At 57.1% G+C, this 27692-nt stretch overlaps 1 protein-coding gene across 3 annotated transcripts in view; it reads right to left on the reverse strand.

Annotated features, from left to right (window-relative positions):
* Positions 1-242: 242 nt before the first annotated feature.
* The window catches only part of LOC133361099 (zinc finger protein ZFP2-like), a 65369-nt gene continuing 37919 nt past the window's right edge, over positions 243-27692 (reverse strand). For 2 of the 3 annotated variants that reach the window (XM_061579924.1, XM_061579923.1), the window contains 4 exons: positions 19755-19886; positions 15977-16590; positions 13260-13632; positions 243-769 (listed from right to left, as the gene is read on the reverse strand). In XM_061579924.1, the coding sequence (XP_061435908.1) occupies positions 468-769; positions 13260-13632; positions 15977-16590; positions 19755-19886 (1421 nt within the window). In that variant the 3' untranslated portion in view covers positions 243-467. The remainder of the gene's footprint in view (positions 770-13259; positions 13633-15976; positions 16591-19754; positions 19887-27692) is intronic. The other variant, XM_061579925.1, reaches the window with a different exon arrangement.

The following is a 27692-nucleotide window of genomic DNA, read 5'->3' on the forward strand; positions in this document are numbered from 1 at the left end:
GCAGCCTTCAAATAAACCATTGGGGATTAACTTGGGGAGCGCCGCTGCTGCTGCCGCTGCTGCTGGCAGCACCTTCACTCTCACGTCCCAAGACTCCCAAACAAAACCAAACAACAAACAAACGAAGCTAAGGAAGTGTGGCGGAGTCTTCTACTTCTGCCCGCCAACTCAACGCCCGCCGCCGTTCCCTCTCTTGCGCCCCTCCGCCCCCCCCCCCGCCGCCCCCCACCACCACCGCCCCCCACCACCCCCCACCGCCGCCGCCACATCAAGGCGGCCCTCCCCGGGGCGGGTCTCTGATGTTCCGTCCTTGCCGTCGTCGTCGTCGCCGTCGTCGGTGTCAGCTGCAGGGTCGGGGCTGACGAGAGACGGCGCTCGGCCGGGCTAAGCGAGGTCGGCGAGAGCCGGCACGGGTTGGCCCCGCGGAGCTGGGCCCCACCCACAACCCTCCGCCGCCGCCGCCGCCATCACCAGTAGGGGCGAGGCTGCTGCCGGAAGTAGGGCGGCCACAGGTAGCACTTGCCGCACTCCCCACAGCGGAAGGTCACCTCCCCGCGGCTGTTGGTCTGCAGCGGCGGCAGCGCACAGGGGTGCTCCTCCTTCCCGTCCTCGCGCACCGCCTGTGCCGCGCCGCCACCGCCGCCGCCATTGCCGCCGCCGCTGCTGCCAGCGGCGCTACCCGCGGCTCCCTGCTGCTGCTGCTGCTGCTGTTGTTGCTGCTGTTGCTGCTGCTGCTGCACTCCCACCCGCCCTTCCCCGCCCTGGCTTCCTGCTCACCCCCAAGCATTCGGGAGGAGGCGTGTGTGGGGGGAGGGGGGTGGGGGGTGAGGAGCGGGTGAGGGGAGGAGACGGTGGGTAGGGGGGCAAGGGGGGGCAGTGGGTAGCGCACACACACACACACACAGGGGGTTGTTGCCAGGCACTTGTGTGTGTTGTGGGGAGGGGTGAGAGCAGTGGTGGCGGTGGGGGCAGGGAGTGGAGTTAAGGTCGGTTCCGTTCCTCGGTGTGTCGAGAAAGGGGGGCCGACCACCTGTGCCTGGGAATCAAACACGGCAGCGTGGGGCGAGGAGCAGAGGGTGGGGGGACGCTCCGGAGTCCTCCTCCACGTGTCTGCCGGAGGGACCACCCCACGTCACCCCACGTCACCCCACGCCACGTCACGTTGGGGGGGGGGGGGGGGGCGCTTGGTTTATTTCCATTCAAAAACGCCGCGAGTTTCCCGCCCCCCCCCCCCCCCCCCCGTAATAAACAGTCACCGTGACAAAACCGAAGCCTCCACAATCATCGCCGCCGCCAACAGCAACAAGCTGCGTCGCCGCACACATTTTCGCCGCCGCTTTCCCGCCTCCTCCTCCTCGGCGAGATCGCGCGGCGCCCGGCGCGGTGGGGATGGGGGCGGGCGGGCGAGCGAGATCTTAAAGCCCCAGTGGTCTCACATCAGAGCGGCTCAAGACGCACACGCAGCAGGAACGCGACAAACAGGCCGCGCACCGCCGCTGCTTCCAAGCGGCGTTTGATTTTGTGCTCGGACGCGGGTTTTGTTTTATCTCCGTTTTGGTTTCGCGGTTCCGTCTTCGGCGCGGGGTGGACGCGTTCCGCTTCCGGGGGGGGAGGGGGGGGGGGGTTTGGTTTCGTTTCCGAGGTTTTTGTTCCCGGCGCAAGCAACGAGGAATTTCCACCCAACATGCTTTGTAAACTGGGGCTTTAAGGGCATTTCTCTCGTGACGTCCTTGTTATCGCCACACGCTTGTGGCGTTAACCCAACACACTTCTCTCCCCCCTCTCCCTGACTCTGGGTTGCTGAGCGAGAACAGCGGACTCGGGGGGGCGGCGTGAGGCGGGGAGAGGGGGAAGGGTGAGAATGGGGGGGGGAGGGAGAGGAAGACACGGAGTGGTGAGAGCAAAGGGAGAGGAAAGATGGAGGGAGGAGATAGGAGGATGTGGACTGTGGCTCTCTGGACGAGCGCGACCGTCTCTGCGTGACCCTGCGGGTTTCTGAGAGACAATGCGGGTCTCCGGGCGAGGGTCCCTGGGTGACCCTGCGGGTCCCTGCGGCTCCCTGCGGGTCTCTGCGGGTCTCTGAGCGAGCCGTTGTGAGTCTGGAAGAGCCTGCGGGTGTCTACGTGGCCCTGCGGGTCTCTGCGTGCCCCTGCAGGTGTCTGAAATAGCCAAGAGGGTCTCTGGGTGAGCGCGAGTTGTTCTGGGTGAGCCTGTGGCTTTCTACATGACCCTAATGGTCTCTGCGTGACCCTGCGGGTCTCTGCCTGACCCTGCGGGTCTCTGTGTGACCCTAATGGTCTCTGCGTGAGTCTGTGGCTCTCTGCGTGACCCTGCGGGTCTCTGCGTGACCCTGCGGGTCTCTGCGTGACCCTGAGGGTCTCTGCGTGACCCTGAGGGTCTCTGGGCAAGCTCGCGGGGTCTCTGGGCAAGCCTGTTGTGTCTACGTAAGCGTCTCTGTGTGTGACTGGGAGAGCCTGTGTGTGTCAGGGAGAGCCTGTGTGTGACTGGGAGAGCCTGTGTGTGACTGGGAGAGCCTGTGTGTGACTGGGAGAGCCTGTGTGTGTCTGGGAGAGTCTGTGTGTGACTGGGAGAGCCTGTGTGTGTCTGGGAGAGTCTGTGTGTGACTGGAAGAGCCTGTGTGTGACTGGGAGAGCCTGTGTGTGACTGGGAGAGTCTGTGTGTGACTGGGAGAGTCTGTGTGTGACTGGGAGAGCCTACGTGTGACTGGGAGAGCCTGTGTGTGACTGGGAGAGTCTGTGTGTGTCTGGGAGAGTCTGTGTGTGACTGGGAGAGCCTGTGTGTGACTGGGAGAGCCTGTGTGTGACTGGGAGAGTCTGTGTGTGACTGGGAGAGTCTGTGTGTGTCTGGGAGAGCCTGTGTGTGACTGGGAGAGTCTGTGTGTGTCTGGGAGAGTCTGTGTGTGACTGGGAGAGTCTGTGTGTGACTGGGAGAGCCTGTGTGTGACTGGGAGAGCCTGTGTGTGATTGGGAGAGCCTGTGTGTATCTGGGAGAGCCTGTGTGTGACTGGGAGAGCCTGTGTGTGACTGGGAGAGTGTGTGTGTGACTGGGAGAGCCTGTGTGTGACTGGGAGAGCCTGTGTGTATCTGGGAGAGCCTGTGTGTGACTGGGAGAGCCTGTGTGTGACTGGGAGAGCCTGTGTGTGACTGGGAGAGCCTGTGTGTGTCTGGGAGAGTCTGTGTGTGTCTGGGAGAGCCTGTGGGTGACTGGGAGAGCCTGTGTGTGACTGGGAGAGTCTGTGTGTCTGGGAGAGCCTGTGTGTGTCTGGGAGAGCCTGTGTGTGACTGGGAGAGTTGGTGTGTGACTGGGAGAGCCTGTGTGTGACTGGGAGAGCCTGTGTGTATCTGGGAGAGCCTGTGTGTGACTGGGAGAGCCTGTGTGTGACTGGGAGAGCCTGTGTGTGATTGGGTGAGCCTGTGTGTGACTGGGAGAGCCTGTGTGTCTGGGAGAGTCTGTGTGTGACTGGGAGAGCCTGTGTGTGTCTGGGAGAGCCTGTGGGTGACTGGGAGAGCCTGTGTGTGACTGGGAGAGTCTGTGTGTCTGGGAGAGCCTGTGTGTGTCTGGGAGAGCCTGTGTGTGACTGGGAGAGCCTGTGTGTGACTGGGAGAGTCTGTGTGTCTGGGAGAGCCTGTGTGTGTTTGAGAGAGTCTGTGTGTGACTGGGAGAGCCTGTGTGTGACTGGGAGAGCCTGTGTGTGACTGGGAGAGTCTGTGTGTGTCTGAGAGAGCCTGGGTGTGACTGGGAGAGTCTGTGTGTCTGGGAGAGCCTGTGTGTGACTGGGAGAGTCTGTGTGTGTCTGAGAGAGTCTGTGTGTGTCTGAGAGAGCCTGTGTGTGACTGGGAGAGCCTGTGTGTGACTGGGAGAGTCTGTGTGTGACTGGGAGAGTCTGTGTGTGACTGGGAGAGCCTGTGTGTGACTGGGAGAGTCTGTGTGTGACTGGGAGAGCCTGTGTGTGTCTGGGAGAGCCTGTGTGTGACTGGAAGAGCCTGTGTGTGACTGGGAGAGTCTGTGTGTGACTGGGAGAGCCTGTGTGTGTCTGGGAGAGTGTGTGTCTGGGAAAGTCTGTGTGTGACTGGGAGAGCCTATGTGTGTCTGGGAGAGTCTGTGTGTGACTGGGAGAGCCTGTGTGTGACTGGGAGAGTCTGTGTGTGACTGGGAGAGCCTGTGTGTGACTGGGAGAGTGTGTGTCTGGGAGAGTGTGTGTGTGACTGGGAGAGCCTGTGTGTGACTGGGAGAGTCTGTGTGTCTGGGAGAGTCTGTGTGTATGGGAGAGCCTGTGTGTGACTGGGAGAGTCTGTGTGTGACTGGGAGAGCCTGTGTGTGTATGGGAGAGCCTGTGTGTGACTGGGAGAGTCTGTGTGTGACTGGGAGAGCCTGTGTGTGTCTGGGAGAGTCTGTGTGTGACTGGGAGAGCCTGTGTGTGACTGGGAGAGTCTGTGTGTGACTGGGAGAGCCTGTGTGTGACTGGGAGAGCCTGTGTGTGACTGGGAGAGTCTGTGTGTGGGAGAGTCTGTGTGTGACTGGGAGAGCCTGTGTGTGACTGGGAGAGTCTGTGTGTGACTGGGGGAGTCTGTGTGTGTCTGGGAGAGCCTGTGTGTGACTGGGAGAGCCTGTGTGTGCCTGGGAGAGTCTGTGTGTGTATGGGAGAGCCTGTGTGTGTCTGGGAGAGTCTGTATGTGACTGGGAGAGCCTGTGTGTGACTGGGAGAGCCTGTGTGTGACTGGGAGAGCCTGTGTGTGACTGGGAGAGCCTGTGTGTGACTGGGAGAGCCTGGGTGTGACTGGGAGAGCCTGGGTGTGACTGGGAGAGCCTGGGTGTAACTGGGAGAGTCTGTGTGTCTGGGAGAGCCTGTGTGTGTCTGAGAGAGTCTGTGTGTGACTGGGAGAGCCTGTGTGTGACTGGGAGAGCCTGTGTGTATCTGGGAGAGTCTGTGTGTGTCTGGGAGAGCCTGTGTGTGACTGGGAGAGTCTGTGTGTGACTGGGAGAGCCTGTGTGTGACTGGGAGAGTCTGTGTGTGACTGGGAGAGTCTGTGTGACTGGGAGAGTCTGTGTGTGTCTGGGAGAGCCTGTACGTGTCTGGGAGAGCCTGTGTGTGACTGGGAGAGCCTGTGTGTGACTGGGAGAGTCTGTGTGTCTGGGAGAGCCTGTGTGTGTTTGAGAGAGTCTGTGTGTGACTGGGAGAGCCTGTGTGTGACTGGGAGAGCCTGTGTGTGACTGGGAGAGTCTGTGTGTGTCTGAGAGAGCCTGGGTGTGACTGGGAGAGTCTGTGTGTCTGGGAGAGCCTGTGTGTGACTGGGAGAGTCTGTGTGTGTCTGAGAGAGTCTGTGTGTGTCTGAGAGAGCCTGTGTGTGACTGGGAGAGCCTGTGTGTGACTGGGAGAGTCTGTGTGTGACTGGGAGAGTCTGTGTGTGACTGGGAGAGCCTGTGTGTGACTGGGAGAGCCTGTGTGTGACTGGGAGAGTCTGTGTGTGACTGGGAGAGCCTGTGTGTGTCTGGGAGAGCCTGTGTGTGACTGGAAGAGCCTGTGTGTGACTGGGAGAGTCTGTGTGTGACTGGGAGAGCCTGTGTGTGTCTGGGAGAGTGTGTGTCTGGGAAAGTCTGTGTGTGACTGGGAGAGCCTATGTGTGTCTGGGAGAGTCTGTGTGTGACTGGGAGAGCCTGTGTGTGACTGGGAGAGTCTGTGTGTGACTGGGAGAGCCTGTGTGTGACTGGGAGAGTGTGTGTCTGGGAGAGTGTGTGTGTGACTGGGAGAGCCTGTGTGTGACTGGGAGAGTCTGTGTGTCTGGGAGAGTCTGTGTGTCTGGGAGAGTCTGTGTGTATGGGAGAGCCTGTGTGTGACTGGGAGAGTCTGTGTGTGACTGGGAGAGCCTGTGTGTGTATGGGAGAGCCTGTGTGTGACTGGGAGAGTCTGTGTGTGACTGGGAGAGCCTGTGTGTGTCTGGGAGAGTCTGTGTGTGACTGGGAGAGCCTGTGTGTGACTGGGAGAGTCTGTGTGTGACTGGGAGAGCCTGTGTGTGACTGGGAGAGCCTGTGTGTGACTGGGAGAGTCTGTGTGTGGGAGAGTCTGTGTGTGACTGGGAGAGCCTGTGTGTGACTGGGAGAGTCTGTGTGTGACTGGGGGAGTCTATGTGTGTCTGGGAGAGCCTGTGTGTGACTGGGAGAGCCTGTGTGTGCCTGGGAGAGTCTGTGTGTGTATGGGAGAGCCTGTGTGTGTCTGGGAGAGTCTGTGTGTGACTGGGAGAGCCTGTGTGTGACTGGGAGAGCCTGTGTGTGACTGGGAGAGCCTGTGTGTGACTGGGAGAGCCTGTGTGTGACTGGGAGAGCCTGGGTGTGACTGGGAGAGCCTGGGTGTGACTGGGAGAGCCTGGGTGTAACTGGGAGAGTCTGTGTGTCTGGGAGAGCCTGTGTGTGTCTGAGAGAGTCTGTGTGTGACTGGGAGAGCCTGTGTGTGACTGGGAGAGCCTGTGTGTATCTGGGAGAGTCTGTGTGTGTCTGGGAGAGCCTGTGTGTGACTGGGAGAGTCTGTGTGTGACTGGGAGAGCCTGTGTGTGACTGGGAGAGTCTGTGTGTGACTGGGAGAGTCTGTGTGACTGGGAGAGTCTGTGTGTGTCTGGGAGAGCCTGTACGTGTCTGGGAGAGCCTGTGGGTGACTGGGAGAGTCTGTGTGTGTCTGGGAGAGTCTGTGTGTGTCTGGGAGAGCCTGTGTGTGACTGGGAGAGCCTATGTGTGACTGGGAGAGTCTGTGTGTGACTGGGAGAGTCTGTGTGTGACTGGGAGAGCCTGTGTGTGTCTGGGAGAGTCTGTGTGTGACTGGGAGAGCCTGTGTGTGACTGGGAGAGCATGTGTGTGACTGGGAGAGTCTGTGTGTGTCTGGGAGAGCCTGTGTGTGACTGGGAGAGCCTGTGTGTGACTGGGAGAGTCTGTGTGTGTCTGGGAGAGTCTGTGTGTTTCTGGGAGAGTCTGTGTGTGACTGGGAAAGCCTGTGTGTGACTGGGAGAGCCTGTGGGTGACTGGGAGAGCCTGTGTGTGTCTGGGAGAGTATTGTGTGTGTCTGGGATAGTCTGTGTGTGTCTGGGAGAGTCTGTGTGTGACTGGGAGAGTCTGTGTGTGTCTGGGAGAGCCTGTGTGTGACTAGGAGAGCCTGTGTGTGTCTGGGAGAGCCTGTGTGTGACTGGGAGAGCCTGTGTGTGACTGGGAGAGCCTGTGTGTGACTGGGACAGTCTGTGTGTGTCTGGGAGAGCCTGTGTGTATCTGGGAGTCTGTGTGTGTCTGGGAGAGCCTGTGTGTGACTGGGAGAGCCTGTGTGTGACTGGGAGAGTCTGTGTGTCTGGGAGAGCCTGTGTGTGACTGGGAGAGCCTGTGTGTGACTGGGATAGTCTGTGTGTGTCTGGGAGAGCCTGTGTGTGACTGGGAGAGTCTGTGTGTGACTGGGAGAGCCTGTGTGTGTCTGGGAGAGCCTGTGTGTGTCTGGGAGAGCCTGTGTGTGTCTGGGAGAGCCTGTGTGACTGGGAGAGCCTGTGTGTGACTGAGAGAGCCCGTGTGTGACTGGGTGAGCCCGTGTGTGACTGGGTGAGCCCGTGTGTGACTGGGAGAGTCTGTGTGTATCTGGGAGAGCCTGTGTGTGACTGAGAGAGCCCGTGTGTGACTGGGTGAGCCCGTGTGTGACTGGGAGAGTCTGTGTGTGACTGGGAGAGTCTGTGTGTATCTGGGAGAGCCTGTGTGTGACTGGGAGAGCCTGTGTGTGTCTGGGAGAGTCTGTGTGTGACTGGGTGAGTCTGTGTGTGACTGGGAGAGCCTGTGTGTGACTGGGAGAGCCTGTGTGTGTCTGGGTGAGTCTGTGTGTGACTGGGAGAGCCTGTGTGTGACTGGGAGAGCCTGTGTCTGTCTGGGTGAGTCTGTGTGTGTCTGGGAGAGCCTGTGTGTGTCTGGGAGAGTCTATGTGTGACTGGGCGAGTCTGTGTGTGACTGGGAGAGCCTGTGTGTGACTGGGAGAGCCTGTGTGTGACTGGGTGAGTCTGTGTGTGACTGGGAGAGCCTGTGTGTGACTGGGAGAGCCTGTGTGTGTCTGGGTGAGTCTGTGTGTGTCTGGGAGAGCCTGTGTGTGACTGGGAGAGCCTGTGTGTGTCTGGGTGAGTCTGTGTGTGTCTGGGAGAGCCTGTGTGTGACTGGGTGAGTCCGTGTGTGACTGGGAGAGTCTGTGTGTGACTGGGAGAGCCTGTGTGTGTGTCTGTGAGAGCCTGTGTGTATCTGGGTGAGCCTGTGGGTCTCTGGGTGAGCCTGTGGGTCTCTGGGTGAGCCTGTGAGTCTGTGGGTGAGCCTGCGGGTCTCTGGGTGAGCCTGTGGGTCTGTGGGTGAGCCTGCGGGTCTCTGGGTGAGCCTGTGGGTCTCTGGGTGAGCCTGTGGGTCTCTGGGTGAGCCTGTGTGTGACTGGGAGAGCCTGTGTGTGACTGGGAGAGTCTGTGTGTGACTGGGAGAGCCTGTGTGTGTCTGGGAGAGTCTGTGTGTGACTGGGAGAGCCTGTGTGTGACTGGGAGAGCATGTGTGTGACTGGGAGAGTCTGTGTGTGTCTGGGAGAGCCTGTGTGTGACTGGGAGAGCCTGTGTGTGACTGGGAGAGTCTGTGTGTGTCTGGGAGAGTCTGTGTGTTTCTGGGAGAGTCTGTGTGTGACTGGGAAAGCCTGTGTGACTGGGAGAGCCTGTGGGTGACAGAGAGTCTGTGTGTGTCTGGGAGAGCCTGTGTGACTGGGAGAGCCTGTGTGTGTCTGGGAGAGTATTGTGTGTGTCTGGGATAGTCTGTGTGTGTCTGGGAGAGTCTGTGTGTGACTGGGAGAGTCTGTGTGTGTCTGGGAGAGCCTGTGTGTGACTAGGAGAGCCTGTGTGTGTCTGGGAGAGCCTGTGTGTGACTGGGAGAGCCTGTGTGTGACTGGGAGAGCCTGTGTGTGACTGGGACAGTCTGTGTGTGTCTGGGAGAGCCTGTGTGTATCTGGGAGTCTGTGTGTGTCTGGGAGAGCCTGTGTGTGACTGGGAGAGCCTGTGTGTGACTGGGAGAGTCTGTGTGTCTGGGAGAGCCTGTGTGTGACTGGGAGAGCCTGTGTGTGACTGGGATAGTCTGTGTGTGTCTGGGAGAGCCTGTGTGTGACTGGGAGAGCCTGTGTGTGACTGGGAGAGCCTGTGTGTGTCTGGGAGAGCCTGTGTGACTGGGAGAGCCTGTGTGTGACTGAGAGAGCCCGTGTGTGACTGGGTGAGCCCGTGTGTGACTGGGTGAGCCCGTGTGTGACTGGGAGAGTCTGTGTGTATCTGGGAGAGCCTGTGTGTGACTGAGAGAGCCCGTGTGTGACTGGGTGAGCCCGTGTGTGACTGGGAGAGTCTGTGTGTGACTGGGAGAGTCTGTGTGTATCTGGGAGAACCTGTGTGTGACTGGGAGAGCCTGTGTGTGTCTGGGAGAGTCTGTGTGTGACTGGGTGAGTCTGTGTGTGACTGGGAGAGCCTGTGTGTGACTGGGAGAGCCTGTGTGTGTCTGGGTGAGTCTGTGTGTGACTGGGAGAGCCTGTGTGTGACTGGGAGAGCCTGTGTCTGTCTGGGTGAGTCTGTGTGTGTCTGGGAGAGCCTGTGTGTGTCTGGGAGAGTCTATGTGTGACTGGGCGAGTCTGTGTGTGACTGGGAGAGCCTGTGTGTGACTGGGAGAGCCTGTGTGTGACTGGGTGAGTCTGTGTGTGACTGGGAGAGCCTGTGTGTGACTGGGAGAGCCTGTGTGTGTCTGGGTGAGTCTGTGTGTGTCTGGGAGAGCCTGTGTGTGACTGGGAGAGCCTGTGTGTGTCTGGGTGAGTCTGTGTGTGTCTGGGAGAGCCTGTGTGTGACTGGGTGAGTCCGTGTGTGACTGGGAGAGTCTGTGTGTGACTGGGAGAGCCTGTGTGTGTGTCTGTGAGAGCCTGTGTGTATCTGGGTGAGCCTGTGGGTCTCTGGGTGAGCCTGTGGGTCTCTGGGTGAGCCTGTGAGTCTGTGGGTGAGCCTGCGGGTCTCTGGGTGAGCCTGTGGGTCTGTGGGTGAGCCTGCGGGTCTCTGGGTGAGCCTGTGGGTCTCTGGGTGAGCCTGTGGGTCTCTGGGTGAGCCTGTGTGTGACTGGGAGAGCCTGTGTGTGACTGGGAGAGTCTGTGTGTGACTGGGAGAGCCTGTGTGTGTCTGGGAGAGTCTGTGTGTGACTGGGAGAGCCTGTGTGTGACTGGGAGAGCATGTGTGTGACTGGGAGAGTCTGTGTGTGTCTGGGAGAGCCTGTGTGTGACTGGGAGAGCCTGTGTGTGACTGGGAGAGTCTGTGTGTGTCTGGGAGAGTCTGTGTGTTTCTGGGAGAGTCTGTGTGTGACTGGGAAAGCCTGTGTGACTGGGAGAGCCTGTGGGTGACAGAGAGTCTGTGTGTGTCTGGGAGAGCCTGTGTGACTGGGAGAGCCTGTGTGTGTCTGGGAGAGTATTGTGTGTGTCTGGGATAGTCTGTGTGTGTCTGGGAGAGTCTGTGTGTGACTGGGAGAGTCTGTGTGTGTCTGGGAGAGCCTGTGTGTGACTAGGAGAGCCTGTGTGTGTCTGGGAGAGCCTGTGTGTGACTGGGAGAGCCTGTGTGTGACTGGGAGAGCCTGTGTGTGACTGGGACAGTCTGTGTGTGTCTGGGAGAGCCTGTGTGTATCTGGGAGTCTGTGTGTGTCTGGGAGAGCCTGTGTGTGACTGGGAGAGCCTGTGTGTGACTGGGAGAGTCTGTGTGTCTGGGAGAGCCTGTGTGTGACTGGGAGAGCCTGTGTGTGACTGGGATAGTCTGTGTGTGTCTGGGAGAGCCTGTGTGTGACTGGGAGAGCCTGTGTGTGACTGGGAGAGCCTGTGTGTGTCTGGGAGAGCCTGTGTGACTGGGAGAGCCTGTGTGTGACTGAGAGAGCCCGTGTGTGACTGGGTGAGCCCGTGTGTGACTGGGTGAGCCCGTGTGTGACTGGGAGAGTCTGTGTGTATCTGGGAGAGCCTGTGTGTGACTGAGAGAGCCCGTGTGTGACTGGGTGAGCCCGTGTGTGACTGGGAGAGTCTGTGTGTGACTGGGAGAGTCTGTGTGTATCTGGGAGAACCTGTGTGTGACTGGGAGAGCCTGTGTGTGTCTGGGAGAGTCTGTGTGTGACTGGGTGAGTCTGTGTGTGACTGGGAGAGCCTGTGTGTGACTGGGAGAGCCTGTGTGTGTCTGGGTGAGTCTGTGTGTGACTGGGAGAGCCTGTGTGTGACTGGGAGAGCCTGTGTCTGTCTGGGTGAGTCTGTGTGTGTCTGGGAGAGCCTGTGTGTGTCTGGGAGAGTCTATGTGTGACTGGGCGAGTCTGTGTGTGACTGGGAGGGCCTGTGTGTGACTGGGAGAGCCTGTGTGTGACTGGGTGAGTCTGTGTGTGACTGGGAGAGCCTGTGTGTGACTGGGAGAGCCTGTGTGTGTCTGGGTGAGTCTGTGTGTGTCTGGGAGAGCCTGTGTGTGACTGGGAGAGCCTGTGTGTGTCTGGGTGAGTCTGTGTGTGTCTGGGAGAGCCTGTGTGTGACTGGGTGAGTCCGTGTGTGACTGGGAGAGTCTGTGTGTGACTGGGAGAGCCTGTGTGTGTGTCTGTGAGAGCCTGTGTGTATCTGGGTGAGCCTGTGGGTCTCTGGGTGAGCCTGTGGGTCTCTGGGTGAGCCTGTGAGTCTGTGGGTGAGTCTGCGGGTCTCTGGGTGAGCCTGTGGGTCTGTGGGTGAGCCTGCGGGTCTCTGGGTGAGCCTGTGGGTCTCTGGGTGAGCCTGTGGGTCTCTGGGTGAGCCTGTGGGTCTCTGGGTGAGCCTGTGGGTCTCTGGGTGAGTCTGTGAGTCTCTGGGTGAGCCTGTGGGTCTCTGGATTGGCCTGTGGGTCTCTGGGTGAGCCTGTGGGTCTCTGGGTGAGCCTGTGGGTCTCTGGGTGAGTCTGTGAGTCTCTGGGTGAGCCTGTGGGTCTCTGGATTGGCCTGTGGGTCTCTGGGTGAGCCTGTGAGTCTCTGGGTGAGCCTGCGGGTCTCTGGGTGAGCCTGTGGGTCTCTGGGTGAGTCTGTGAGTCTCTGGGTGAGCCTGTGGGTCTCTGGATTGGCCTGTGGGTCTCTGGGTTGGCCTGTGGGTCTCTGGGTGAGCCTGTGGGTCTCTGGGTGAGCCTTTGGGTCTCCGGCGAGTCCGCGGGTTCCCTAGGCGGGCCTGTTGCTGTCTGTGTCAGCATCTCCGGGCTAGCCTGCAGGTTCCCTGGGTCTCTGGGTGAGCCTGCGGGTTTCTACGCGAATCCGTGCGTCTCCATGGCAGTCTGTAGGTCTCTGCGCGAGGAGTCTGCAAGACCGCCGGTGTAATCGCTGTGGGCGTGCGGCTAACGTCCGCATTGGGCGATGGGTGCTCGTCGTCCGCCACCTCCATAGCCGCGTGGGGTGCAACGTAGCCGGGATAGGGTGCAGAGGGGGGCGCTGGATGAGGAGGCAGATGAAGGGATTAGTGGGGGTGGTGTGGGGGGAGGGGCGGGAGATGAACGGCAGGGAGCAAGACGCAGGGCAAAGGTGACCGGGTCAGATGATGGCACGGGGGGCAGAGGGATAGCGATGGAACAGGGGGAAGAGCAGAGAAGCAAGTAGGACACCCAGAATCGTGCAGAGAGAGGAGCAGGGTGGAGGGGACAGGGCAGGAGGAGGAGAGGGACGGAGGCGCTGGGCGGACTCGCTCTGTGCTACGGAGCAATAATCAACAGCACAGTCGGCGCAATGACTTCTCTACAGGAGGAGGAGGGGGGAGAGGCGAGGGGAGGGGGGGGACGCGGCGGTGGCGGTGTTAGCGGCGGTGGTAGCGGACGGCCAGGGCAGTCGGTGGGGGGGGGTGTGGGATGGGCGGCTCGCGAGGGGAGGACGGTGCTCAGGTGGTGGGTAGCAAGCCTGGGCAAGGCCAGAGGATGCGGGGGGGGGGGGGCATCAAATCCTCGGGGTCCATTTGGCGAATGCGCGCGTTGTCAACGACGACGCCGCTGCTCAGAATGGGCCACCGCCACCACAGCCACCACCACCGCCACCACCGCCACCGCCACCGACAACCGCCGCCACCACCGCCGGGCTCCTCCAGCCGGAGTGCCGATCCTCCGTCCCGTCCCCTCTCCTCCCCCACGGCTCGTTCCCACTGGCGCCTTCGCCGCCGGTACCGCCACCGCCGCCGCCGCCGCCGCTAGTGCCGCCGCCAGTGCCGCCGCCGCCCCCATCGGCGTTACCTTGCCCGAAGTCCGAGTGGAAGCTGTTGGGGGAGGCGTCGGGAAACGCGGGCGGCTTGTCCCGCACGTCGGCGCCGGCCACGCCGCCCGGCTGCGCGCCGGACTTGTGCGACTTCTGGTGCAGGGCCAGAGAGGCGCGGTGCTTGTACATCTTTCCGCACGTGCGGCAGTGGAAGCTCTTCTCGGCGCTGTGCGTGCGCTTGTGCCCGATGAGGCTGTGCGACCAGCGGAAGGTCTTTCCGCACTTGTCGCAGCGGTACGGCCGCTCACCTGTGTGAACGCGCTGGTGACTCAGCAGCTCGTGCGAGCGCAGGAACGCCTTGCCGCACGTGTCGCACTGGTACGGCTTCTTGTCCGTGTGGATGCGCTGGTGCTGCGGGGCGGCGGGCGCGCGGGGCACGGCGGTGACGGCGGTTGTGGAAGCGGCGGTGACGATGGTTGCAGTGGTGGAGGCAGTGACAGAGTTCGTGGTGACGGTTGTGGCGGTGGCAGCGATGGTTGTCGTGGTGACAGAGTTGATGGTGGCGGTGGTGGCGGTGACGGCGAGGCGGTGGGTGGTGGGGCGTGTGGGAGACAAGGGAGAGAAGGGAGAGGGCAGACGCACGGTGAGGTGGCAACCTAAAATAAAAGTAGTTTAAATAGTCAAACAGTTTTAACACTCCTCCAAGTCAATGACCAATGAATGACCTCCAAGTCGCGACTCGGCGAGGTCCACAAGCGAGACAACCCCAGTATCCTCGAGTGCCGCTTCTCAACTCAACAATGTTTTCTATTTTACCACGTGAGGCACACGGAGCTGGGCAACTCTTTTGGAAGCGGCCTGGCGATCACAAGCCCAACGAAGTGGCGGTGCGAGTCGACAGTTCTCTGCGCGAGTTTACCCCTGACCCAATCACTACCCCGATCATCACTACCCCTTACCGCTACACCAACCCCTAACCCAATCAATACCCCTACACCAACCCCTAACCCAATCACTACCCCTACACCAAACCCAATCACTACCCCTACACCAACACTAACCCAATCACTACCCCTACACCAACCCCTAACCCAATCACTACCCCTACACCAACACTAACCCAATCACTACCCCTACACAAACACTAACCCAATCACTACCCCTACACCAACCCCTAACCCAATCACTACCCCTACACCAACACTAACCCAATCACTACCGCTACACCAACCCCTAACCCAATCACTACACCAACCCCTAATCCAATCACTAACCCTACACCAACACTAACCCAATCACAACCCCTACACCAACCCCTAACCCAATCACTACGCCCATCACTACCACAACACCAAGCACTAACCCAATCACTATTGCTATCCATAATGCAGGTTTTTTGGGTTAGATTGCGTAAATATAAATGTGCTGTTACACCCGCCACAATGACACAGCCAATTTGCAAGGCTTCGTCACGTAAAGAGAACACGCCAATTCGTCACTAGCACAGCACACCGGCTGTGTTGGAGAGCAAATCCATAACATTCACCATCCGACTACCGTAACGTTTCGCCGGTAATTGCAAATGGCATCATCAGGCGGCAGCCAGATTTGTGGAGAAATCCTCCTGTTTAATTCCTTAAATAGAGGGATAGGTGTCACGTGTAAGCCCTTCTTGTGCTTAATGGGGTGGGGATTAATGATTGCCTATGAATTACAATGTACATTACACGTGCACATTGTTGTTCGTGTACCAGCTGTCGTTTGTGTGCACTAAAATAGCAGTACCTGCTGATTGTCTGCTCACAGGCATTCCGCACTGCCGTATGGTGACCTGTATAGGCGTGCATGTAGACAATGCATTCTTTGATGATTCACTTACAAGCAGCACTAAGTCTGTAGCTATCCGAACGGTGAAAATAATTTTTCTTTCTCTCAATTTCGATAGATTATCTAATTAGTCTTGGCCAGTAGTAACTAGTTTTGCACAGAACTTCAACATTATAAAACTCAATTGAGTGTACTTGCGTCTTCTGCCACTGCCGACAGTTGTGTTTGGGAGTATGTTGGGCCGTCAACACAAATAATAAGCAAGAGACTAAGAGAACACAAGGAATTGTAAATACTCTCTCTCTCTCTCATCTTCACGGTGGCTAGGCGACGTTAACTACCTCGCTTGGTACACACAGGAGCTCCTGGCTTTGATCCTGACGGACGCCTGCAGTACATTTGGAGTTTGCATCTCTCTCTCTCTCTCCCCCCGTGGTCCCGTAGATTTCTCTCCGATTTTTTCTCCACATTTAGCCAACACGTATTTCTGCATTTCCACGTGACGACAAGCCACTTCACAGGGCTTCTGACAAGAGAGCCACGCAGCCTAACCTGGTAACATTAAAGTTGTTTTTACTTTATAAAGATTAATACATGAAACGGTAGCAACGTCACCCACTACTGGGGTGTCTCTGTAACGCATTTCTACGTGCCCATCGCTCAGCAGCGAGAAGAACGGCGATTGTGCCGTGCACCGAATCATTTATTGTCATTATCCAAGTGACCACCACCACCCTAATCTCACAGCCACCACCCTGATTTCTGTTACCACCACGACCACTCTAATCTCACCACCACCACCACCCTGATCTCACCACCACCACCCCTGATCTCAATCACCATCACCACCCTGATTTCAAGTCACCAGCACCGTGATATCCCCGTGACCCCCACCCACCCACCCCCTCCCGCCCCCCGCCCCCCTCACCTTGAGCACATCCTCGGGCAGGCGGAAGTTCTTGCCGCACTGCTCGCACACGTAGGGGCGCTCGTCGGTGTGCGTGCGCTGGTGGCGCGCCAGGTCCCGCGTCAGCGCGAAGCTCTTGCCGCACTGGTCGCACTGGAAGGGCCGCTCGCCCGTGTGCAGCGACTGGTGGCGGAACAGGTCGGTGGACTGGCGGAAGAGCTTGCCGCAGTCGGCGCACTTGTAGCGCTTCTCCTTGACGTGCGACGAGCGCCGGGGAAGCAGCTCGCAGGCCGCGGCACCCCCCCCGTCCTTGCTCACCAGCACGCCGCCCACCACGCCGCCCACCACGCCGCCCACCACTCCGCCCACCGCGCCGCCCCCCCCGCCGCCCCCCCCACCGCCGCCGCCGGGGCCGCCGGGGCCGTCCACGCCGCCGCCGTTGGGGCCGGCTCCGGTGTCGGCGCCGCAGTCGAGCGGCTCCACGGTGGGCCCCGGGGTGCCGGTCTGTGTCGGCTGCTGCTGTTGCTGCTGCTGCTGCTGTTGTTGCTGCTGCTGTTGTTGTTGTTGCTGCTGTTGCTGCTGCTGCTGCTGTTGTTGTGGGTCAGGGGCCGGGCAGCTTGACATGACGTGAGAGCCTGCGGCAAATGTTAAACGACAAACAGCTGTCACGATGTACGTGTGTGTGCGCGTGTGTGTGTGCGCGTGTGTGTGTGTACACGTTGAACTTTTATCGCACCGTACGTAGCCAACCGCCCTAAACGGAAGGACAACAAACTAAACACAAAGCATGATAATTGGTTTTATACCCTTTTATCTGGCAACAAAACTGACACCTTTTTTACAAGGAGTCATACAAAAAGGTGTCAGTTTTGTTGCCAGAAAAAAGGGTAAAAAAGCTATTATCATATTTTTCTACTGGCAAATGAGGTTCCAATGGTGTGAACACAAAGCAGTTCTAAAGAAATTAGTTTGTCAATGTAGATGATTTAAAAGTGCACAGCACCCAATGGTTTTCTAACATCTGAAGGAAGAGCATTCCAGACGGCCGCAAAAGCGCATTGGAAACTAACATTTGTGATGGCAAGGTCGTTCTGATAAAAAAGCTGGCTTACCCGGTGAAGTAAAAATAGTTTAGTATATTTCGATTTAAAGCTTTCGTGACTGCAGGGATTCATCTTCTTGGTTCTTTCGGTAAAGTCACGTAGAATGGAAATAATAAAATAATAAAAATAAAACATAATAAAATAATTTTCACGACGTTTCGGCCACAACGCAAGCAGCCGTCCTCAGGTGAAAACCAGGTCTGTCGAGGCGACAGCGTCTGAATGAAACAGCACCATGCTTGGAGCATATATTTAAGCTGGGTTGGAAGGGGGGGAAAGGGTGCCTTGACAAAATAATTTGCATATCAAGAGGAATTCATAAACCCATAAATATGCTGAATTCCGAAACGTCGTGAGAATTATTTTATTGTGTTTTATTTTTATTATTTTATGACTTCCCTTCTACGTGGCTTTACCGAAAGAACCAAGAAGAATAGTTTTTAGTTCAGGTTTAGAGTGTGGGGAGCGGTAATGCAGTAGGTTAGCCTGCAACGCTACGAGACCATCAAACAGAGTTCGATTCCCGCTCACGGTCAACACCAGCGACGATTATCTGCACTGGTCCTGGACCTCCCCGAGGTCGACTTAGCCTCAAATGAGGATATGTTGCGTATAAACTTCACCGCTAGGGAGACCAAGGCCACACCACCCCCTTGCCCAAACAGTCTCAACTAAAACTAAACTCCGATTTAAAGCTTGCGTGACTGCAGGGATTCATCTTCTTGGTTCTTTCGGTAAAGTCACGTAGAAGGGAAGTAATAAAATAATAAAAATAAAACACAATAAAACAATTATCACGACGTTTCGGCCACAACGCAAGCAGCCGTCCTCAGGTGAAGAACATGTCATATATAAGCTTATATATATGCTCCAAGCACGTGTGCTGTTTCATTCAGAAGCTGTCGCCTCGACAGACCTGGTTTTCACCTGAGGGCGGCTGCTTGCGTTGTGGCCGAAACGTCGTGATAATTATTTTATTATGTTTTATTTTTATTATTTTACTACTTTCCTTCTACGTGACTTACCGAAAGAACCAAGAAGATAAAACTAAACTCCGATGTAAAGCTTTTGTGACTGCAGGGATTCATATTCTTGGTTCTTTCGGTAAAGTCGCGTAGAAGGAAAATAGTAAAATAATAAAAATAAAAGAATACAATTCTCACGACGTTTCGATTGCAACACAAGCAATCATCATCAGGTGTGAAAACCACAGCAAGAAAATTTGAAAAAAACCGCCACTTTTTCTAATTTTTATTATTTCCCTTCTACGTGACTTTACTGAAAGAACCAAGAACATAAACTATTTTTATTTTACCCGGGAAGGGCCACTGAGCTAGACCTGTTTTTCTTAAGTGACCCGGCTATCAAGCATAGCAGCTCAACGAAGTGGCTTGTCAATCATCAGCATCGTGAAAATGTAGAGCAGCCAAACACTCTAAACGTGTGGCGACGTCGATTCCAAACGTGGAGGGGAAACCCACGGGGAGACAGACACACAAACTCCAAATATACAGCAGCAGGCATTGTCAGGGTCGGGATCGAACCCACGACCTCCTGTAGACCAGGCGAGGTAGTTAACATCTCATAGCCACCGTGATGATGATGATGATGGAGAGAGACACGCAAACTCCAAATATACAGCAGCAGGCATCGTCAGGGTCGACCCCAACATCTCCAGCTTCCGGAAGGGGGGGGGGGGAACGTCGAACACGGTGCCCAGAAACCCTCTACCACAATCGCGGAAGCCGCTTCAGGCGCTGGCAGGGAGCTGGTAGGGGCTGGTAGGGGCTGGTAGGGGCTGGTAGGAGCTGGTAGGGGCTGGTAGGAGCTGGTAGGGGCTGGTAGGGGCTGGTAGGTAGGAGCTGGTAGGGGCTGGTAGGGGCTGGTAGGAGCTGGTAGGGGCTGGTAGGGGCTGGTAGGTAGGAGCTGGTAGGGGCTGGTAGGGGCTGGTAGGGGCTGGTAGGGGCTGGTAGGGGCTGGTAGGGGCTGGTAGGGGCTGGTAGGGGCTGGTAGGCAGGAGCTGGTAGGAGCTGGTAGGGGCTGGTAGGGGCTGGTAGGGGCTGGTAGGAGCTGGTAGGGGCTGGTAGGGGCTGGTAGGGGCTGGTAGGAGCTGGTAGGGGCTGGTAGGGGCTGGTAGGGGCTGGTAGGAGCTGGTAGGTAGGAGCTGGTAGGAGCTGGTAGGAGCTGGTAGGGGCTGGTAGGGGCTGGTAGGGGCTGGTAGGAGCTGGTAGGTAGGGGCTGGTAGGAGCTGGTAGGAGCTGGTAGGGGCTGGTAGGTAGGAGCTGGTAGGAGCTGGTAGGTAGGGGCTGGTAGGAGCTGGTAGGGGCTGGTAGGGGCTGGTAGGTAGGAGCTGGTAGGAGCTGGTAGGTAGGGGCTGGTAGGAGCTGGTAGGAGCTGGTAGGGGCTGGTAGGTAGGAGCTGGTAGGAGCTGGTAGGAGCTGGTAGGGGCTGGTAGGTAGGGGCTGGTAGGAGCTGGAAGGTAGGGGCTGGTAGGAGCTGGAAGGAGCTGGTAGGGGCTGGTAGGGGCTGGTAGGTAGGGGCTGGTAGGTAGGGGCTGGTAGGGGCTGGTAGGTAGGGGCTGGTAGGTAGGGGCTGGTAGGTAGGAGCTGGTAGGGGCTGGTAGGAGCTGGTAGGAGCTGGTAGGGGCTGGTAGGTAGGAGCTGGTAGGGGCTGGTAGGGGCGCTGGTACCACTCACCGGCTTCTTCCCCGAGCGGCACCTGCTGCTCCGAGCGCGTCTTGCGGGCGCGGGGGCTCTGCGTCAGGCGCAGGCCACCCATGATGCTCGGGAAACTGGGGGGGCTGGCGGCCGGGAACTCCGGCATGGGGTCTGCAGACGGCAACCCAGGGGGGGGGGTGGGGGGAGGAGAGACCCACACACACCACACACACCACACACACCAGACAAACACCATCACGAGTTAATACCACTCTTCAATACAGCGCGAGTTTAATAAAAAAACATTTTCATTCGATAGGCGACACTTTGGGCAATGACTCCCCTCTCGGTTGGCTACGTAGGGTGCAAAAGAAGTTCAACATACACACAGAGACCCACAGACTCACCACACAGAGACCCACAGACTCGCCACACAGACCCACAGACTCATCACATAGAGACCCACAGACTCACCACACAGCCATATAATCATAACACAGAGACCCACAGACTCACAACACAGAGACCCACAGACTCACCACACAAACACACTCACCACACAGCCATATAATCATAACACAGAGACCCATAGACTCACCACACAGAGACCCACAGACTCACAACACAGAGACCCACAGACTCACCACACAAACACTCACCACACAGCCATATAATCATAACACAGAGACCCATAGACTCACCACACAGACCCACAGACTCACAACACAGAGACCCACAGACTCACCACACAAACACTCACCACACAGCCATATAATCATAACACAGAGACCCATAGACTCACCACACAGACCCACAGACTCACCACACAGAGACCCACAGACTCACCACACAGAGACCCACAGAGACTCACCACACAGACCCACAGACTCATCACATAGAGACCCACAGACTCACCACACAGCCATATAATCATAACACAGAGACCCACAGACTCACAACACAGAGACCCACAGACTCACCACACAAACACACTCACCACACAGCCATATAATCATAACACAGAGACCCATAGACTCACCACACAGAGACCCACAGACTCACAACACAGAGACCCACAGACTCACCACACAAACACACTCACCACACAGCCATATAATCATAACACAGAGACCCATAGACTCACCACACAGAGACCCACAGAGACTCACCACACAGACCCACAGACTCACCACACAGCCATATAATCATAACACAGAGACCCACAGACTCACACAACATATCGCGCAGCGCTTTTAGACGAGCTTCTGCGGCCGTCTGGAACGCTCTTCCTTTCGATATTCGGAAGCCGCTGGGAGCTGTTACACTTTTAAATCATCGTCCAGATTGAAGACGTATTTCTTTAGGGTCGTGTTTAGTTCGTTGTCCTTCCACTCCGATTAACGCGGTTGGCTACGTATGGTACGAAAGAAGTTCAACATTCCTACATTCGGAGATGTTAAAACTCTACCTCCCCTGGTATACAGGAGGTCCGTGAGTTCAGCCCCGACCCCGACACCTGTTTATTTGGATTTGCATGTCTCGCTCCACATGGCCATGTCGATTTTCCTCCGGGTTTAGCTTATTTGGCCGCTGCTGTACATTTCCACGCGACGACGATGATGATGATCGGCCACCACGATGAGCTATCGTTTGTGATGGCCGGGTCGCGTCTGAACAAACACCTACACAGCTCAGTGGGGCCTTAGCTGGTAAAAAAATATATAGTTTAGTTTAGTCTGTATGGGTCTGCGTGTGTATGTGTGTCCCTGTGTGTGTGTCCCTCTGTGTGTGTGTGTCCCTCTGTGTGTGCGCGTCCCTCTGTGTGTGCGCGTCCCTCTGTGTGTGCGCGTCCCTCTGTGTGTGCGCGTCCCTCTGTGTGTGCGCGTCCCTCTGTGTGTGCGCGTCCCTCTGTGTGTGCGCGTCCCTCTGTGTGTGCGCGTCCCTCTGTGTGTGCGCGTCCCTCTGTGTGTGCGCGTCCCTCTGTGTGTGCGCGTCCCTCTGTGTGTGCGCGTCCCTCTGTGTGTGCGCGTCCCTCTGTGTGTGCGCGTCCCTCTGTGTGTGCGCGTCCCTCTGTGTGTGCGCGTCCCTCTGTGTGTGCGCGTCCCTCTGTGTGTGCGCGTCCCTCTGTGTGTGCGCGTCCCTCTGTGTGTGCGCGTCCCTCTGTGTGTGCGCGTCCCTCTGTGTGTGCGCGTCCCTCTGTGTGTGCGCGTCCCTCTGTGTGTGTCCGTCCCTCTGTGTGTGTGTCCGTCCCTCTGTGTGTGTGTCCCTCTGTGTGTGTGTCCCTCTGTGTGTGTGTCCCTCTGTGTGTGTGTCCCTCTGTGTGTGTGTCCCTCTGTGTGTGTGTCCCTCTGTGTGTGTGTCCCTCTGTGTGTGTCCCTCTGTGTGTGTGTCCCTCTGTGTGTGTGTCCCTCTGTGTGTGTGTCCCTCTGTGTGTGTGTCCCTCTGTGTGTGTGTCCCTACGTGCGTCCCTCTGCGTGTCCCTCTGTGTGTCCCTCTGTGCGTCCCTCTGTGTGTCCCTACGTGCGTCCCTCTGTGCGTCCGTACGCGCGTCTGTATGTGGGTCTCGATGCGTTTATAGAGCATTTGGCTGCTGCTATTCATTGCCACACAATGCTGCAAGACGACAAGCCACTTCGTTGAGCTGCTGTCATTTCGATGGTCAGGTCAAGGCTTCTGACAAGAGCTACACAGCTCAGAGGGGCCTTACCTGGTGAAATAGTTTGTCGTTTTATTTTAGCTCAAACCAGACAGGGGCAAAATAAAATTCCTCAAGTTCAACCGAGGAGGCACCCAACGTCGTCGCGGTTGTACAATGACAACACCTGCCCCCTGCCCCCTGGCACGGGGAACTTCCAGCGCGGCACACGGCATGCCCAAAACAACATTCGAGCTGGACCAAGCTCATTTTGGGAGTCTGTACCAAAGACAAAGATCTCCCGTACGGCATTAACAGACTCTATCAAGGCTGGCACGGCACACGAGAGGGTGGGGTGGCCAGCACCACGCCCGGCCGCCTTTGTCTCCCCTAGCACCAGGTACTCATTTAGTTGACCTATGGGGAGGAGGCCCAGGACCGCTTCACACAATCGCCACTGGTGGTAGTGGCGGCGAGCGCAGCGCGCCAACCGTTACCACTCCCGCTCCCCCCCCACATGCACCAACACGCACTTATTCACGTGACAAACCTCACGAACTGGCTGTGGTCGGGTGGTGGTGATGGCTTAACGACAACATTTACATTTTACGCGGCCTAACCCCAAAAACCTTCGCGACCAATACGATTCGTCGCGAAAGCCTCCGTGTGTTGCACGGACACGCACCGACACGCGCACCGACACGCGCACTGACACGCGCACTGACACGCGCACTGACACGCGCACTGACACGCGCACTGACACGCGCACTGACACGCGCACTGACACGCGCACTGACACGCGCACTGACACGCGCACTGACACGCGCACTGACACGCGCACTGACACGCGCACTGACACGCGCACTGACACGCACACTGACACGCACACTGACACGCGCACCGACACGCGCACTCACACACACCGACACACGCACCCACACGCTGTCACGCGCACTGACACACGCACCCATGCGCACTCACACACGCACTGACACGCGCACTGACACGTGTGGGGTGCCTTGAGGATTAACTCCTGCAGCAAGCGTCTGGGCGCTATCGCGGGATTGGGTTGCTCGCGTTGCCGCGGAAGGCGGCCAAGGGCTGCCAGCGCACAGAGGCCCAGCCAGCTAAGATCCGCAGACACACATGGGGGAGTGGTGGGTGGTGAGTGTGAGTACGTGTCTGGGGTGGGTGGTGGGTGTGAGTACGTGTGTGTGTCTGGGGTGGGTGGGTGGTGAGTCTGAGTACGTGGGGGTGGGTGTGAGTGTGAGTACGTGTGTGGGAGGGGTGGGTGTGAGTGTAAGTACGTGTGTGTGTGTCTGGGGTGGGTGAGTGTGAGTACGTGTGTGTATCTGGGGTGTGGGGAGCGGTGGTGTAGCGGTTAGCGCGCTGCGCTATGAACAAGGCGACCCGGGTTCGATTCCCGCTCACGGCTAACACCAGTGACGATTATCTGAACCGGTCCTGGGCCTCCCCTAGGTCAACTCAGCCTTAAATGAGTACCTGGTGCGGTGTGTAAACATCGCCACTGGGGAGACAAAGGCGGTCGGGCGTGGTGCTGGCCACCCACCCCCTCGTGTACCGTTCCGGCCTTCATAGGTGCTCGCTAACAGCACTTGCCCCTACAATCTGTTAAGGCTATACGGGGGATCTTTATCTTTGTCTTTGTATCTGGGGTGAGTGGGTGGTGAGTGTGAGTACGTGTGTGTGTCTGGGAGGGGTGGGTGTGAGTGTGAGTACGTGTGTGGGAGGGGTGGGTGGTGGGTGTGAGTACGTGTGTATCTGGGAGGGGTGGGTGGTGAGTGTGAGTACGTGTGTGTGTCTGGGAGGGGTGGGTGGGTGGTGAGTGTGAGTACGTGTGTGTGTCTGGGGTGGGTGGGTGGTGAGTGAGTAGTGTGTGTGTCTGGGAGTGGTGGGTGGTGAGTGTGAGTACGTGTGTGTGTCTGGGAGTGGTGGGTGGTGAGTGCGAGTACGTGTGTGTCTGGGAGGGGTGGGTGGTGAGTGTGAGTACGTGTGTGTGTCTGGGAGTGGTGGGTGGTGAGTGTGAGTACGTGTGTGTCTGGGAGGGGTGGGTGGTGAGTGCGAGTACGTGTGTGTGTCTGGGAGTGGTGGGTGGTGGGTGTGAGTACGTGTGTGTGTCTGGGAGGGGTGGGTGTGAGTGCGAGTACGTGTGTGTGTCTGGGAGTGGTGGGTGGTGAGTGTGAGTACGTGTGTGTCTGGGAGGGGTGGGTGGTGAGTGCGAGTACGTGTGTGTGTCTGGGAGTGGTGGGTGGTGAGTGTGAGTACGTGTGTGTCTGGGAGGGGTGGGTGGTGAGTGCGAGTACGTGTGTGTGTCTGGGAGTGGTGGATGGTGGGTGTGAGTACGTGTGTGTGTCTGGGAGGGGTGGGTGGTGAGTGCGAGTACGTGTGTGTGTCTGGGAGTGGTGGGTGGTGGGTGTGAGTACGTGTGTGTCTGGGAGGGGTGGTGAGTGTGAGTACGTGTGTGTCTGGGAGGGGTGGGTGGTGAGGGTGAGTACGTGTGTGTGTCTGGGAAAGGTGGGTGGTGAGTGTGAGTACGTGTGTGTGTCTGGGAGTGGTGGGTGGTGAGTGTGAGTACGTGTGTGTCTGGGAGGGGTGGGTGGTGAGTGCGAGTTCGTGTGTGTGTCTGGGAGTGGTGGGTGGTGAGTGTGAGTACGTGTGTGTCTGGGAGGGGTGGGTGGTGAGTGCGAGTACGTGTGTGTGTCTGGGAGTGGTGGATGGTGGGTGTGAGTACGTGTGTGTGTCTGGGAGGGGTGGGTGGTGAGTGCGAGTACGTGTGTGTGTCTGGGAGTGGTGGGTGGTGGGTGTGAGTACGTGTGTGTCTGGGAGGGGTGGTGAGTGTGAGTACGTGTGTGTCTGGGAGGGGTGGGTGGTGAGTGTGAGTACGTGTGTGTGTCTGGGAAAGGTGGGTGGTGAGTGTGAGTACGTGTGTGTGTCTGGGAGGGGTGGGTGTGAGTGTGAGTACGTGTGTGTGTCTGGGAGGGGTGGGTGTGAGTGTGAGTACGTGTGTGTGTCTGGGAGTGGTGGGTGGTGGGTGCGAGTACGTGTGTGTGTCTGGGAGGGGTGGGTGGTGAGTGTGAGTACGTGTGTGTGTCTGGGAGTGGTGGGTGGTGAGTGTGAGTACGTGTGTGTCTGGGAGGGGTGGGTGGTGAGTGCGAGTACGTGTGTGTGTCTGGGAGTGGTGGGTGGTGGGTGTGAGTACGTGTGTGAGTCTGGGAGGGGTGGGTGTGAGTGCGAGTACGTGTGTGTGTCTGGGAGTGGTGGGTGGTGGGTGTGAGTACGTGTGTGTCTGGGAGGGGTGGTGAGTGTGAGTACGTGTGTGTGTCTGGGAGGGGTGGGTGGTGAGTGTGAGTACGTGTGTGTGTCTGGGAGGGGTGGGTGTGAGTGTGAGTACGTGTGTGTGTCTGGGAGGGGTGGGTGTGAGTGTGAGTACGTGTGTGTGTCTGGGAGGGGTGGGTGTGAGTGTGAGTACGTGTGTGTGTCTGGGAGGGGTGGGTGGTGAGTGTGAGTACGTGTGTGTGTCTGGGAGGGGTGGGTGGTGAGTGTGAGTACGTGTGTGTGTCTGGGAGGGGTGGGTGTGAGTGTGAGTACGTGTGTGTGTCTGGGAGTGGTGGGTGGTGGGTGTGAGTACGTGTGTGTGTCTGGGAGGGGTGGGTGGTGAGTGTGAGTACGTGTGTGTGTCTGGGAGGGGTGGGTGGTGAGTGTGAGTACGTGTGTGTGTCTGGGAGTGGTGGGTGGTGAGTGTGAGTACGTGTGTGTGTCTGGGGGGGTGGTGAGTGTGAGTACGTGTGTGTGTCTGGGGGGGGTGAGTGGTGAGTGTGAGTACGTGTGTGTGTGTCTGGGGGGGTGAGTGGTGAGTGTGAGTGTGTGTCTGGGAGGGGTGGGTGTGAGTGTGAGTGCGTGTGTGTGTCTGGGGTGGGTGGGTGGTGGGTGTGAGTGTTTGTGTGTGTCTGGGAGGGGTGGGTGGTGGGAGGAGACTGTGAAAGCGTGTGTTCGTTGTGACGGCGTGTGTGTGTGTATGGCAAATTTATTTCGCGCCGTGCGTAGCCAACCGCGCTAATTGGAGGTGCAGGGTAAGAATAACAAACTCACACAGGAAGCAGTTCTAAATAAATGAGTTTACAATTTAGTACAGTAGTGTAGTGTATAGTGCAGTGTATAGTGTAGTATGTGTAGTGTATAGTGTAGTGTATAGTATAGTGTATAGTGCAGTGTATAGTGTAGTATGTGTAGTGTATAGTGTAGTGTATAGTGTAGTGGATAGTGCAGTGTATAGTGTAGTATGTGTAGTGTATAGTGTAGTATGTGTAGTGTATAGTGTAGTGTATAGTGTAGTATGTGTAGTGTATAGTGTAGTGTATAGTATAGTGTATAGTGCAGTGTATAGTGTAGTATGTGTAGTGTATAGTGTAGTGTATAGTATAGTGTATAGTGCAGTGTATAGTGTAGTATGTTTAGTGTATAGTGTAGTGTATAGTATAGTGTATAGTGCAGTGTATAGTGTAGTATGTGTAGTGTATAGTGTAGTGTATAGTGTAGTGGATAGTGCAGTGTATAGTGTAGTATGTGTAGTGTATAGTGCAGAGTATAGTGTAGTATGTGTAGTGTATAGTGTAGTGTATAGTGTAGTATGTGTAGTGTATAGTGTAGTGTATAGTATAGTGTATAGTGCAGTGTATAGTGTAGTATGTGTAGTGTATAGTGTAGTGTATAGTATAGTGTATAGTGCAGTGTATAGTGTAGTATGTGTAGTGTATAGTGTAGTGTATAGTGCAGTGTATAGTGTAGTATGTGTAGTGTATAGTGTAGTCTATTATGGTGTGGTGTATAGTTTAGTTTGTATGTTGAACTTCTTTCACATCTCACGAAGCCAACCGCGTTAATCGGGGGTACGGGACCAGGGAACTAAACAACAAAATCTGTCCTCAAGAAATTAGTCCGTCAATCTCGACGATTATTTAAAAGTGCACCGTAGCTCCACCGTGGCTTCCTGATATTGGAAGCGGACGAAGAATTCCAGATGGCCGCAGAGAACAGCGCCATGATGATGATGCCATGACCACCGTCTTTGTTCGACGGCTCGCCAAAAGCCGCCGCTGCTGCTGCAAGGATGACGACCGGAGTTGACGTGATGATGGTTCATTGCTCCGTGAAGCGATCAGCAACGTGTGTGTGTGAGAGCGCGTGTGTGTGTGTGCGTCTGTATGTGAGAGCGCGTGTGTGTGTGTGCGTCTGTGTGATAGCATGTGTGTGTGTGTGAGAGCACGTGTGTGTGCGTCTGTGTGAGAGCGCGTGTGCGTCTGTGTGAGAGCGCGTGTGTGTGT

The sequence above is a fragment of the Lethenteron reissneri genome, chromosome 71, assembly GCF_015708825.2.
Source record: "Lethenteron reissneri isolate LAM-NWPU_2019-01 chromosome 71, ASM1570882v1, whole genome shotgun sequence".
NCBI lineage: Eukaryota > Metazoa > Chordata > Hyperoartia > Petromyzontiformes > Petromyzontidae > Lethenteron > Lethenteron reissneri.